This window comes from Falco rusticolus, chromosome 9 (genome assembly GCF_015220075.1).
Source record: "Falco rusticolus isolate bFalRus1 chromosome 9, bFalRus1.pri, whole genome shotgun sequence".
NCBI classification, from domain to species: domain Eukaryota; kingdom Metazoa; phylum Chordata; class Aves; order Falconiformes; family Falconidae; genus Falco; species Falco rusticolus.
Genome location: NC_051195.1, coordinates 50,592,481 through 50,605,071, shown reverse-complemented (window position 1 = coordinate 50,605,071; position 12,591 = coordinate 50,592,481). Strand labels below are relative to the sequence as shown.

The 12,591-nt window shown below is 42.2% G+C and overlaps 1 protein-coding gene across 2 annotated transcripts in view; it reads right to left on the bottom strand.

Moving 5' to 3' along the window:
• The window catches only part of RABGAP1 (RAB GTPase activating protein 1), a 74,319-nt gene extending 61,730 nt beyond the window's left edge, over positions 1-12,589 (bottom strand). The window contains exons 1-2 of one of the 2 annotated variants that reach the window (XM_037400411.1): positions 12,497-12,589; positions 5,634-5,835 (exon numbers count right to left, since the gene is read on the bottom strand). In XM_037400411.1, coding sequence (XP_037256308.1) covers positions 5,634-5,783 — 150 coding nt within the window. In that variant the 5' untranslated portion in view covers positions 5,784-5,835; positions 12,497-12,589. The remainder of the gene's footprint in view (positions 1-5,633; positions 5,836-12,496) is intronic. The other variant, XM_037400412.1, reaches the window with a different exon arrangement.
• Positions 12,590-12,591: the final 2 nt, after the last annotated feature.

The following is a 12,591-nucleotide window of genomic DNA, read 5'->3' as shown; positions in this document are numbered from 1 at the left end:
CGTAGTTTAGAAATCACACATGGAAATGAGTTTACAGAAGTGTTTTACCAGATGGAAGTCAGAGAAAGGTACTTTGTTCCAACACTTGAGCTGCTGCTGGTTATTATTGTTGGCACCAAACCTCAACCCTACGAGCAGATATGCATTTCTATATCCTTATGCATCTGTAAGCCTACCGACTTAAGACGCTACATGCAAGCTAATAAAATCCAAATTGTGCAACTAGCCCAAGTTCTTAAAAAGAATGTCAATGAAATCTTACTAAAGAAAACTTTCTTTTTAAAAAAAATCTGTAAAATAGGATGGTAAAGAAAGGAAGTAGTTAAAAACAGGAGGAAGAACACAGAGCAGACTGAAACCTGCCCGTAACACAATCTCAGTATTAAAGCAAATTCCATCTGCCTCAAAACTAGCATCTCACGGTAGAAAATTAAATTAACTCGAAAGTACCTAAAGGAACCACCCAGGTTCTCACATTTTAACTGTAAATAAATCAACCTGAAGTCCAGCTAAGATAGCTGAAGTAACACTGGAACAGATAATAGAACGCCTTCATGTAGGCAGATTAGCCTTACAAATAATTAAATGTACCGAGTAAAACATCAGATGTCACTTAAATATTTGTATGTGCATTTCCACCAGGCATATCTCAGGAATAATTACAGTGACATTAGAGGTTTCTCAGCCAAGTCAGAATTCTGACATATGGTTACATCCTTCACATCCCCAAAGACAGACAAACTTCTCAGTTTAGAGGGGAAAACAAAGAAACATGAAGCTTACTTACTGTCTTCTCTTTCACACTCAGACTCACAATCTCCAAATAATTATCCGTATCTGCAGCCTCTATCTGCATTGCACTAAAGGTGCAAACTGCATATTAGTTTTCTGGTGAAAAATAACTAATGCACAAGAATATTAACAAAGAACAGAAACTTCTGACCTGGAATTACTCTAGAATAGAGCAAAATACAATTACTTTAAGAGAAGAGAAGTTCCAGATCCCTATTCTTCAGAAGAAAGTAGACATAACATGAAATTCACAGGTCATGAAAAAAAAACCAGCAAGCACACAAGATCCTAGAGGCAGAAGAGACATTAAAAAAGTAATAACCTAGCAACTGGTTTACTACAGAATCTAAACAGCAGCAACAAAAACCTGTGAGATGTTTATGCTCTTGAAACTCATGCTCAAAGTAATTTTTTAGTATGGATTAAAATACATCCACGTACCATCTGGGATCATCTGCCAGGAGCAGGACAGAGTAATTGCCTTACTCAGCTGTACATCCATAGAAGCATCAATAACTAGTTATAGGATTCCACAGATTTGCATTTTCCTCCCAATAATTTTAGTATTCATTTGCACAATTCATCATGGAAGCAATGGAAAATCTTGTACAAGCATGTGGTCAAAGGCATAATCCTTTTAACTATCAAGTTGATTACTCAGGTCCTTGCAGGCATTTGTCAGAAAGGTGATGATGATGATGGAAGATGCACCATACTACTTTACTGCACACAGTTTACATGTCTTGCAACAAAATGTAATGAATCAACTATGATGTCCTGCCAGCGCTGTTAAAGCCTATCTATAAAAACCCTAAAGCAACTTCTAGTTTACAGGTCGCGTTTTCTATGACACTTGAAGTTAAAATTCGTTCTGGCAAAAATGCATCTCATATGTTTTTCCGCACAGTGATTAAACAGATGTCAGTCTGGGTTTGGGAAAGAAAGGGGAGGAATTTATATCCAGTGAGAATTAAATGTTGTAATGGTATGAACATAAAATGCACATGAAAAATGTTCTATTCCATTAAGATTACAAGCCAAAAAAGTCTGAACGGTGATCCACTGTATTTGGTAAACTAAACTGTATCAATTACTTTATCTAGATACTGCCCTATAAAACATGACCTTGAAAATAGAAGCTCCCAAAAACAGTAGTGACAGGTAAAATACGAGTCCAAGTTTTTACGGTGTGACAGGAGATAAATACTTGTTAAAAAAAATCAGTCTCAAATATTCTAAAACCTTCTCATCAAAATCTTAATTTAAGAAGTTAATTTAAAAGGATCCCTCCAAGAAAGCCTTCCTTCTCAGCCCAGGCTACCCTCAGAAAGAGTTCCGAGAGCCACAGTAAATGCACGTTTGGGCTGGAGGAGCTCTGCTGTTCTCACAGTCAAGTGCAACAAAGCAGCTGCCCAAGAAACGAGGCCTAAAACACAAACCAAGACTGACTTTCCATCAACCAAAGTCCCTTATGCAACCATATAAATTCACCACATCATGGGAACAGCGTACATTAAGACGTAAACATGCTCAGAACTTTATTGCAACCCAAAAACCCGTAACAGGCAGCAGAACAGAGTGCAGAACTCAGGGCAGAAGGGAGGACACAAGGTGTCCCCAGGCAACACATCACATAGGTTTGCTTGAGATAGAGGAGAGAAACCATTTACCCTAATCATTGTTTTCTCCATTTCTCATAAAACTGAAAAATAATTTTACTGAACCTTTAAATAAGATGTAGCAAACTTCCATTACAGCTACATGGGGGATTTACTAGCAGTGTAGTTTATTCCGTTCTCCTGATGCACGTGCTGCTGGCCTCGGCTGCGAGAGGTCTCACTGCACCGTGCCGCTCAGCAACTCCAACAGCGTGCTCCAGGAGCCAGGCTTTCGAAAACCCAGCTCAGTCCCACTGGCGGGGGTGAAAGCAGACAGGGACACAATACCAGAACGCAGAGACAGCTAGCAAATTGTATTTCTGGAAAACAACCACTGACAACTCCTCTTCAAACTGAACCAAGTACTTCAGCACAGACAAAAAGCAAAAAACACACTTATTAATTATGACCAACTGAAAAAACCCACAGTTCCTGATTCTATTAAAAGAAATATTTCTCTGGACTTTAGAAAGGACAAAAATAAAAACATGCATTAATTCAGTTCACAGCACTATTACTTCAAACCATACCATATCAACAAATTTGAAGTGAGAGCCTTAGGTTTGATATACAAATTTCACAGCCTATGGCATTCAGCAAACACAAGCCTAAACTTGTAGCACCATCCTCAGACTGCGCTTAGCAAATGAAAGATCCTCAAACTGCTTTTCTAAACAAATAAAACACCAGAAGAGGACACCTGCTCAAAAAAAAAAAGTTTGCTTTTCTTAGTGGGTACATCAAAGCAAATGGGTTTTGACATATACAAACAAACTGACTTCCCTGTAAGTACCAAAGCAATTGCTTCTGGAAAAAACTCATCTCATTTGTTCCTATGAAATATACAACTTCAGTTCTCATGTTGTACTGTTAATATTAATTTTCCATATACTATTTAAACAGCTTTAGATATCACAGTGACAGTACTTTTAACATACCTCTGACAACCTTCACAACTCCACTTACCCACACACACAACAAACAGTTTAATAGGGTACAACTGACTACTGAATCACTATTTGCAAGCTTAAAAAAAAAAAAAAAAAAGACACCAAGAACAAAGCCATGTTCTATGGCAGTATGTCTCTCTTCTTGTAGAACAATACCAAAAGACAATGCCTGTCCCTAAGAACAGCTAAAAAGTCTTCCTGTTTCCTCTGTTACAAGTTTTCACCTCCTTAAGCAGAAGGAGGGAGGTTAACAGGAAGATCCCTGTGTGGGAGAACTCAGCCTGCGTACCCAAGGTTGTACACTTCCATCCATTGCTCCGACTGCAGCCAACAGCCCAAGAGCACATACTCAAACCACACATACTCTCAAATGCCACAATACTGAAAGGCTCAAGGGGAATCACTTTGTTCAAGGACTGTGCTCAGTCTTGGCACCAAATTCATAAAGCACCTGATCTTTTAAGACCTGCAAAGCTCTGTGACATTCAGTGCCAAATCAGGGAACAGCATAACTTTATATTACAATCATTGATGATCAGGAGGCAGCAACGTTAACATTCTTCTTTCTTTATCAAGAGAAAGAGCATACCTGTAGCCAGCATTTTATAAACCACTTTGGAAGCAAACACATGAGCAAAATTTAAGAAATAAGCTTCAGGAGTCAGTTTGAAATTGATTAAGGATATTCTTCTCTGAAATATTTACAAGCTTTATGAAGATGACTTTATATACAAGTCTCTTCAATTTCTTTGGTTGTACTAAACAAGATATAGCATGTCCTAGAAACACTGCAGGACAGCCACAAGGCAATCGTTAGACCAGCAATACAAATAGCTCCCCCGTGGAGCAAGAAGTGTTGCAGACTACAGCATTCCATGTTTCCAAATTTTCCTTGGGAATAACAGGATGGAATGGAAAATCTGGTTGACTGTGTCTGTTCTCCTGGGGTCTCAAACGATGCATCACAACTTTGGGAGCTACACGTAAGCATTCCCAAGGTAAGCACCACCATGGAGACTATTCTGAATTCTTAAGTATTTATAGCTGCTGGTATTTGCAGCATCTAGAAAGCCAAGCATGAGGTTACAGTCTTTTTTCACAGATCACCTGTGATTGTTCAAGAAAATTTCAAATTTTTTTAGACTATCCTGTAATGTAAAAGTGGCGATCTTCTGCATTAGCAATAAAACATAAGGGAACATTTTTGCCAGATTAAATGAAAGTAAGATCTTGAGACTCTTAACTAATAGAATTAGCTTGAAGTCCTATGTAAAAGAAAATAGCCACTGAAATGGCATGTATTGTCCAGGACTCAAAGGAATGCAAGAAAAACAAAGCAGCTGGGAGGTAAAAGCAAGATGAGCAAAAGCATCAAGAAACGTTCAATAAAGTCTCTGTTACAATTGCTGTTAAGGAAAAGAGGAACACTCAGTCCAACACGCAGAACACGCAATTTCTTATCACCTTTAAAGACACTATTTTTAAGACATAGATGTGATTGTCAATATCAGACTCTTGCAATGGTGGAATATCTTTCCATCTCCCACAAAGACCACACTAATTTGACTCACTCTAGGAAAGATCCAGTTTTCCACGCATTAAAATGATGGAATTTGGAGTGTTCACCTTACTTGCGTTGCTTTGCTTAAATTGGGATGAAAGATTTTCTTTAAGTAAAGGGGAATAAAAAAAAAAAGAGTGACAAAGGTCTCTTTTCAGAACAGCACTTTTTAAAAGTGAGAAGATGTCAATGCCCCTCCAATTCACACAAGCCTACCATGTAGGCTTGTGTTCTCAGATTCATGCCAAGTTGTTAGTTATAACTCCACTTCTACATTTCTTAAAGAGAACATTTCACATTGGGGAAAACTTTAATATATGTTTGAATTAACAGATATGGTCAAATCAAGTGTATGACAGCATTGCTTATCTGAAAGCTGTGACAAAATCATGGTTCCAAGTTCTTGACAATCAGTCTGTTTCATCCTAAGCACTTCATGACCGATTCTGCCAAGTGGGAAAAACCCCACAGGTAGTGATGGAGAGAGATTTTACTCAAAACCTAATTACCACCTCTGACATCAGCAACAGTAACGCAAAAATTACTGGCAAAATCAATTCTTGAATAAGTTCTCCCTTCCGTCAAGTTTTCCACAATAAAGAAGTCCCTCTTTAAGCTCTCTATGGTTAGTTTTAGAAGGATAGGGAAGAAACTCAGGTTATTGATTCTTACCTTCAGTCCTGTTTTTTCATCATCACTACCATTATTTGTAGATGGTGTTTCATCCCCTTGCCTGGAAACCAAGACAAAATCTTCACTGTTAAGAGTGGATACCGAGTCTGAAGAGACACTGATTTTTCCAACAGAAGCCTTGTCATCCATGACTTAAAAAGGAAGTTCGATTCATGAATGAGATTAAATATGTTATAAACTCCTGAAAAACAAAAATCATAAAAATACTTATATAAAACTTCATCCTAAAACGCTCTTTTCAGAAACCTGCCAACTAGTTATAAGAAGTAACACATCTGACAGCATAACCGAGTGGCAGCTCTTCTGTCAGTGTACGCTCACAGTCCTGCTCTGATTTTGCTCAGAAGCATGCCACTATCAGAGCACTGGTTTCCATAGCCCACAAAAGGGAAGTTAATAGACCTTTTTGCAGTATTTCATTATGATGTCAGGCACCACTTTCTACACACAGCACCAAACAGGCCCCTGGAACACACACTACACCTGCTGACAAAGGACTCGTGTTAAGGCCAGAGCTATAGAGTCCATTACTTTCCTCAGATAATCTGCCTTCACCTATGGTCATGCAAGAATGACTTTTGTAGCTATCAGATCTCACTGTATGCTGCGGTCTCGTTCTTTTGCCCCAAAACAAGAATTAGATGTGGAAGGATGCTCTAAAACCTTGGGACATACAGAATTTTATGAATCCATGCTGAATCTTCTGTACTGTAAAGAACAATAAAAGAAAAGATTTCCAAGAAGCAGGAAGAACAGCGTAGGCTGGATCAGTACTGAGAATCTGAGCCAACAGAGGATTTTAAAAAGCTGGAACTGGCACTGAGAGGCATGTGAAGAAAGGAACAAAAGGTGAAGTTCATCTGTACACCTTGAACTCTACAGCACAGATTCTCAGAATCCATGGCTCAAAACAGACTGCTGTGATAAAAATGGGTGACAAAAATTCCCAGAAACCCAAATATACCCTTATCACAATGGCTCGAGTCTTTACATACTCCCAAGCACGACCAAACCCAAGTGCTTTTTCAGCCTGAGGTTCCGCCCTGCGTTTGGTGGAGCCCTGTCCCAACCTGGCTTCCAGCAGAGCACCAAACAGCGGAGAATCATCGCATTCGTCCCTCAACCAAGAACAATGCACCAAAAATAGCAAAGCCTGCTTTTATTTCTATCAATACCCTTCCCTCCACAGCCACTAATATGAAATGAAACCTGCCAGGAGGATAACAATTATTTTTTTTTCCCCTCTGGGTTATTTTTAACCTGATTACTTTACCAATTGAGTCACTCTGTGGTCCTGAAATGTGTTTCAGTGGACAACTGAAGCAATGCATAAGAGGAAGCACAGATGTGGGTTGTTCATGAGTAACAATATACCTATGATTATTGGGTTTCATTTTCAAAGGCATTTAAGTTATTTAGATAACCTTTCAAAAAACATTTTAAGATCCACTGACTTGAAATGAGAATTACTGGCTGAGAAATGTAGGTATTTTGAAAAGTTTTACTCACTGTGTGTGTCTAGCTAGTATTACTTGCATGTACCTTAAAGACAGGTCAGAGTTCTCATTTCTAAAGATGCTTTTTTTTTAAAAGAATTCATATTAAAACATTTCTAATTCCCTATTGCACCATCTATATATAATACACAGATCACCTGAAAATTACTAAATCAAATATTCTGAAACAGATTAAAAACAAGCTTCAAACACCTAAGATGCCTTTAGCTTTACTGTTTCCATTCAAACAGTGCAAACTTATATGCCACACAAAGACGGCATGAATAGAAGAGCGGACTTTGATCGCAAGCAGCTGTAAAGATCATCTAGGCAAGGATCAGTTTAGTAATTTATTTTGGTATAGTACATCCATCTCCAAGTGTTAATTTCAGCTGTATCCAAAGTCTTTCAATCTGACACCTTTCATCAACATTAACTTCAATTAAAGAAAAAGCATGCCATGCTTTTCCATACTCCTCCTTCTAGCAGCACGGTGTAAACAGACACCACGCTTGATCCTGCGGCACAGCTGGCTTAGCCTAACCCCGACGGTGGTTTCACAATACAGCATTGCAACAACAAAAGCTCTCAATTAGTCCAACTTTGCCAACATTGAGCAAAACTCTTACTGAAATTACACAAGATAAGAGAGCACAGGAAAGGGGACAATGTTAGTAGACTACTCTAAGGAGCTCTTATTTATTAGTGATGTACCAGCAAGCAAGGCTCAATGGCCCAGCCGTGCTGGAATCAGTCACAGAGGTTCGCTGGATTAAGGCTCCAACAGTTGAGGTACAAAAGCAAGGTCTTAAAACACTAAAAATGCTGAAATATTGCCTGAAGTTAATGAAAATTTCCACATCCCCATACTTTGCTTTGCATGCATTTTATTTCCTCTGTTGCTTGTTATCAGTTTGTTCCATGCAGATTACTGCACGGATCATTTTACCTGAATCAGAAAATTCACAATGGCAGAATCAACAACAGGAAGCCCATGAGCTCGTTAAAATGTGGGCCAGCCTAGAAGGGCACACATCAAAGCCCAGCAGAGCAATTAAGTGTGGCAGGCTTATTACTCCTCTGGAATCAAAAAGCAAGAACAAAGAGCAACAGTAACAGTGCTCTGCAGTAATACCTGTAACTTGCCTAAGATGTGAAGTTTTTCCTGTTGCCCCAGTTTAGAGAAGTAGGGGAAAAGACCCCAGATCTCAAGTTTTAATGTTTCTCAGAAGAAGCCAATGTCTCATCCCTTACATGGGAAGAGACTTTGGTTTCCACATAAATAAAATATGATCTTTTGAATTCAGCATAGTTTAGTTCCTGACATAAAACTGCACCACAATAACGTAGTATTTGCCGGAAGACACCTTTACACCTCTACGGGAGATGGAGCATCTAGGTAAAATGCACACCAAGAGGCACATTTTTACCAACTTAGTTACGTGGGTGAGCACAGAAATAAGTGGGTATCCCTAGCCTCTCCTCACAAAAGAGATCATGAGAAAAAGCTGCAAAATGAGAAAGTCAACACAGCTGGCTCTTGGGTCACTGCTTTCAGTTTTATTTAAAAATCTAATTCTCAGTGCAAATCACCCTCACTGCTGCTGCTATACAGTGCTGCAATAATCAAACTATCTGGTAAAGGACTGTTCTCATTTACCTTTAAAGCAACCAAACAGCAGCAACCTACCTTACTCTATTCAAGATAACATGCAAAGGAACAGCAAAGACACCATCCATCATGCTAAAATCTCAAACTGGAAAACAAACCTATCAAAGTTCAAGATTAGTTACACAGATTTATAAAATATTTATCCTTTACTTTCCTATCCTCTCCGAAGTATTTGGCACCTGACCTGCAACTTGTGATCAAATTTTTCCTTTTAAGTACTGCCAGAATGAATTTAAAAGAGCTTAAAACAAACAGTATATAAGGAAAACCCAGAACCCCTTCCATTTTGCATTACTGTAAGAGACTGACGCTCGAATGCCACCTTGAGACGTGCAACAAGTGAAGCAAGGCACTCATAACTGCGGCTGGTCTCGCTCCATTTCCAAGGAGCACCTGTTTTCTGGTGTTCGGAACATCCACAGCCACACTAAAAGCCAGAGGGTAAGCAGAAAAAACCCAGTGTTTCAAGCATGAACTTTTCTGACTGTTTAAAACAGCAGTTACCTTTAAGTCAACTGCAAATGCATTTTAGTAGTGAATTTAGAGGGGAATACAACACAGAATACGCTTAAGTTTTGGGTTTTCAGGGTAGAAAAGAGAAAAAGCGTGAGCACAGGCATGCAAACTAAAAAGGAAAAGAGATTATTTCTTTCCCTGTTCACATCTTTCTCAGCTTTTATACTTCTGCTGCAATTCCTATAGCAGTTCCCCAAAGTAACAGTATATCTGATGAAGAATGTACCAGATACAGAAGAACAATATAACAATAGGAACTAAATTACTGAAGAATAGTATAATTCAAGAAGCTACCTTGAACAACAAAGTCAGAAAGCTCGGCATGCAAAATAAACTTAGATCCTCTATACCCTAAAATACACAACCATTAAGTATAACGTTAAAAAACATGGAAAACAAGGAGGTAGCATGCAGCCAAGACACTGAGCTAACTGATTCAATACAAACTGATTCACTGAAAATAACAAGTTTTCTGTTTGTATTCCTCTGGCTTTATGCACAGCTTAACAATAATAGCCAGTACAGTTCAATCTAAGCCTACAAAGTTCTGCTTTCCTAGTTTTCATCATTAGCATCTTGGCGTGGGTGACAAGTGGAATTTGTAGCAGAGCTCAGAAGCTTTCCAACGTACTTTGCAAAGCTGTGTTATGACAAATAAGCCAGCATTCTTTAGAACTCAGCTCTTCACAGTCTTTGACACCTATGGCTTTTTTACCTCCACAATTCACATAGTGTACACTTACTGTTTTACAAATTCACAGCGAATCCTGAAAAAAAGCCTGGAAAATACTACAGCACAACACTGTCATCACAGGCAGTCGTGCCAGGTGTTTCAGTCTGAGCAGCATAAGAGCAAAAGCGATGTCACACTGACAGACACATGGGAAAGGAGCTGTAGTTTGACTTTTTTTGAGCACATACACACCGCCTGTGTCTTACAGCGGCTTTGGAGAAAAAACCCAAATACACAAGAAAGATCAATCACTTGCAACTCACCTATCATGTGATTAGTTTGCATAATCACATGTTTGATTTTACCCACCTTCCCTGTGCAACACTCACCCTTGAATGCAACAAGTATTTTGCACTCAAGATGAAGCAAAAAAGCCACTGAAATACTGCACGTGAAAATAAAGATTCAGGATGACTAAAGAGAGTGATTAATAAAAAACAGCAACCACAATACTAACTTTTCTGCTCACTTTAAACACACTGACAGCCAGAAATGTTCTTGCTAACCCCAATAGCCAGACAGAAGAGCAGTATCATTATTTGGAGATATGCTGCCTCAAATGTCACCCCTCCACCCCCCTCCTAAGAGCAGAGGAGTGAGTGAATCATTAGACACTGTATGCAAAACCAGGCACCAGACAAAACACTTCAGCTAATGCAATCTTTGTTAACAGTCCTTAACAGATCCATAGCTATTGCCAAAATAATTTTGCTTTTAATTTGAACTATCTGCTCAGGGGACAAAAGTCTAATTTTAGGCTCTTGTAATCCCAGAAACACGCGGCAGGTCCTGGGAAACCATGGTATATAAAAGAAATGCTGACACCGCCTTAGCTAACCCATCACAAGAATGTCACTGGAATGAATTAACTCCGAACGGCTGGTTCATCCGCTGGCGCTCCATGGGCATCAGGGGCTGCCTGCACAGGGGAGCTGGGACACACAAGGACACAACACAGGCTGGAGGCTGGGATAAAGGCAGCACGGCCAGCGGCTAAACAAACTCTGAAGCTGATGCTCTGTACACTTCTGGAGCTCCTCTCTCATTAGGATTCAAACAGAAACGGAGTTACGCTCACCAGGCAAACACAGCACTGCAAAGACATGCTGTGAAAGAGCTGAAAAAAGGCGAGTTACGTTGGGCGCAGGCTGGTGAAAGCTGGCTGCACGTGGGCTTGGAAAAGGAAAGGAAACTCCTGTGCCAAGCTCCATTTGCTAATTTGTTTACTGTGTACACAAAAATAAGTTTGCTCAGGTCCTTGACCTTTTAATGGGAAGCAGAGGCCTTTAAAGAAAATACAATGTTTCTGAAATTTAACTGGCAATAGGTTAGCCCACGCAGGTTTGCATTTTCTGATGAAGTAGCCAAAAATGTCAGGAATCCTATCAAGTTGTGCTTTAACAAAAGGAATAAAACTGGGAATACAGCTCAAGCCATAACTGTACAACAAAACAGGTGCGCAATATGGGTCTCTGACTTGTCTTTAGCAGCCATGACCTGCTGCCTCTCTCCAAACCTCTCCCGAGTGTTTTTCCTCCTCCTCTCTCCCCCAGGATGCCCAGAACATGCAAAACTACACCGAGGAAACCCACCAACTCTACTTCCACCGCTCCGACCTTCACTTAATTCTTGCTGATCTGTGTTTTTAAAGCAACTTAGCACAGCCTGTTTACACTCAGTTTTCACCCGGATACAACCAGCCCCAACCCTGCTCCTCTGGGGGCGGTCCCGGTGGGATACACGTCCCGGCCACCGGGAAGGTACAAAACTACCGAGAGAAACACCCGTTACGGCACGTGAAGCCAGGAAAGGGGTCTGGGCGCAGGGAAACGCCACACCGCCGGATCCATATGGAAGCAACAGGCGCCAAGCCGCACGGCCCGGCCGCGGAGCGGGGACCGGGCGCCCGGCCGGTACCTCAGCGCCGCCCCCCGCGGCCCGACACAGCACGGCCCCGCCGCGGCGGCCCTGGGGCACCAGTGTGTCCTCGGCTGGAGGGGCCAGGCCGGCGCCCCCAACCCCCGGGGCTGCCGAGGCCGGGCCCAGCCCGGCGCCCTCCGCCCGCCCCGGGACCCGGCGGCGCCCGGCCCTGCTCCCACCGCTCCCACCGCCGGACGGCCCCGCGCCGAGGCCGCGGCCCCTGGAGGGGCGGGAGGGCAGCGCGGCAGGGGCAGACGCGGCCCGGGACGGCCGAGGGAGGGGCGCGCCGGTGAGGGGGCGCAGCTGCCGCAACGCCCCTCGCCGACCAGGGACGGGGAGCGGTGGCAGAGCCCCGGAGCGGCGGCGGGGCAGTGCCCGCACAGCGGCTCGCAGGCGCCGCGGGAGCGGGCCGGGGCCGCCGGGTGGCGGCGGGAGAGGGGCGTCCCAGAGGGCGGGGGGGGAATGGGGCGGACGAGACCCAGCCGGCAACGCGAGCCCCACCTACCCCGGCCGCCGCCGCCGCCGCCTCCCGGTGCCGGGCCTGGGCCGCCGCTGCCGCCCACCACGTGACCGGCGGAGGGGGCGGGCGCCCCGCCAGGC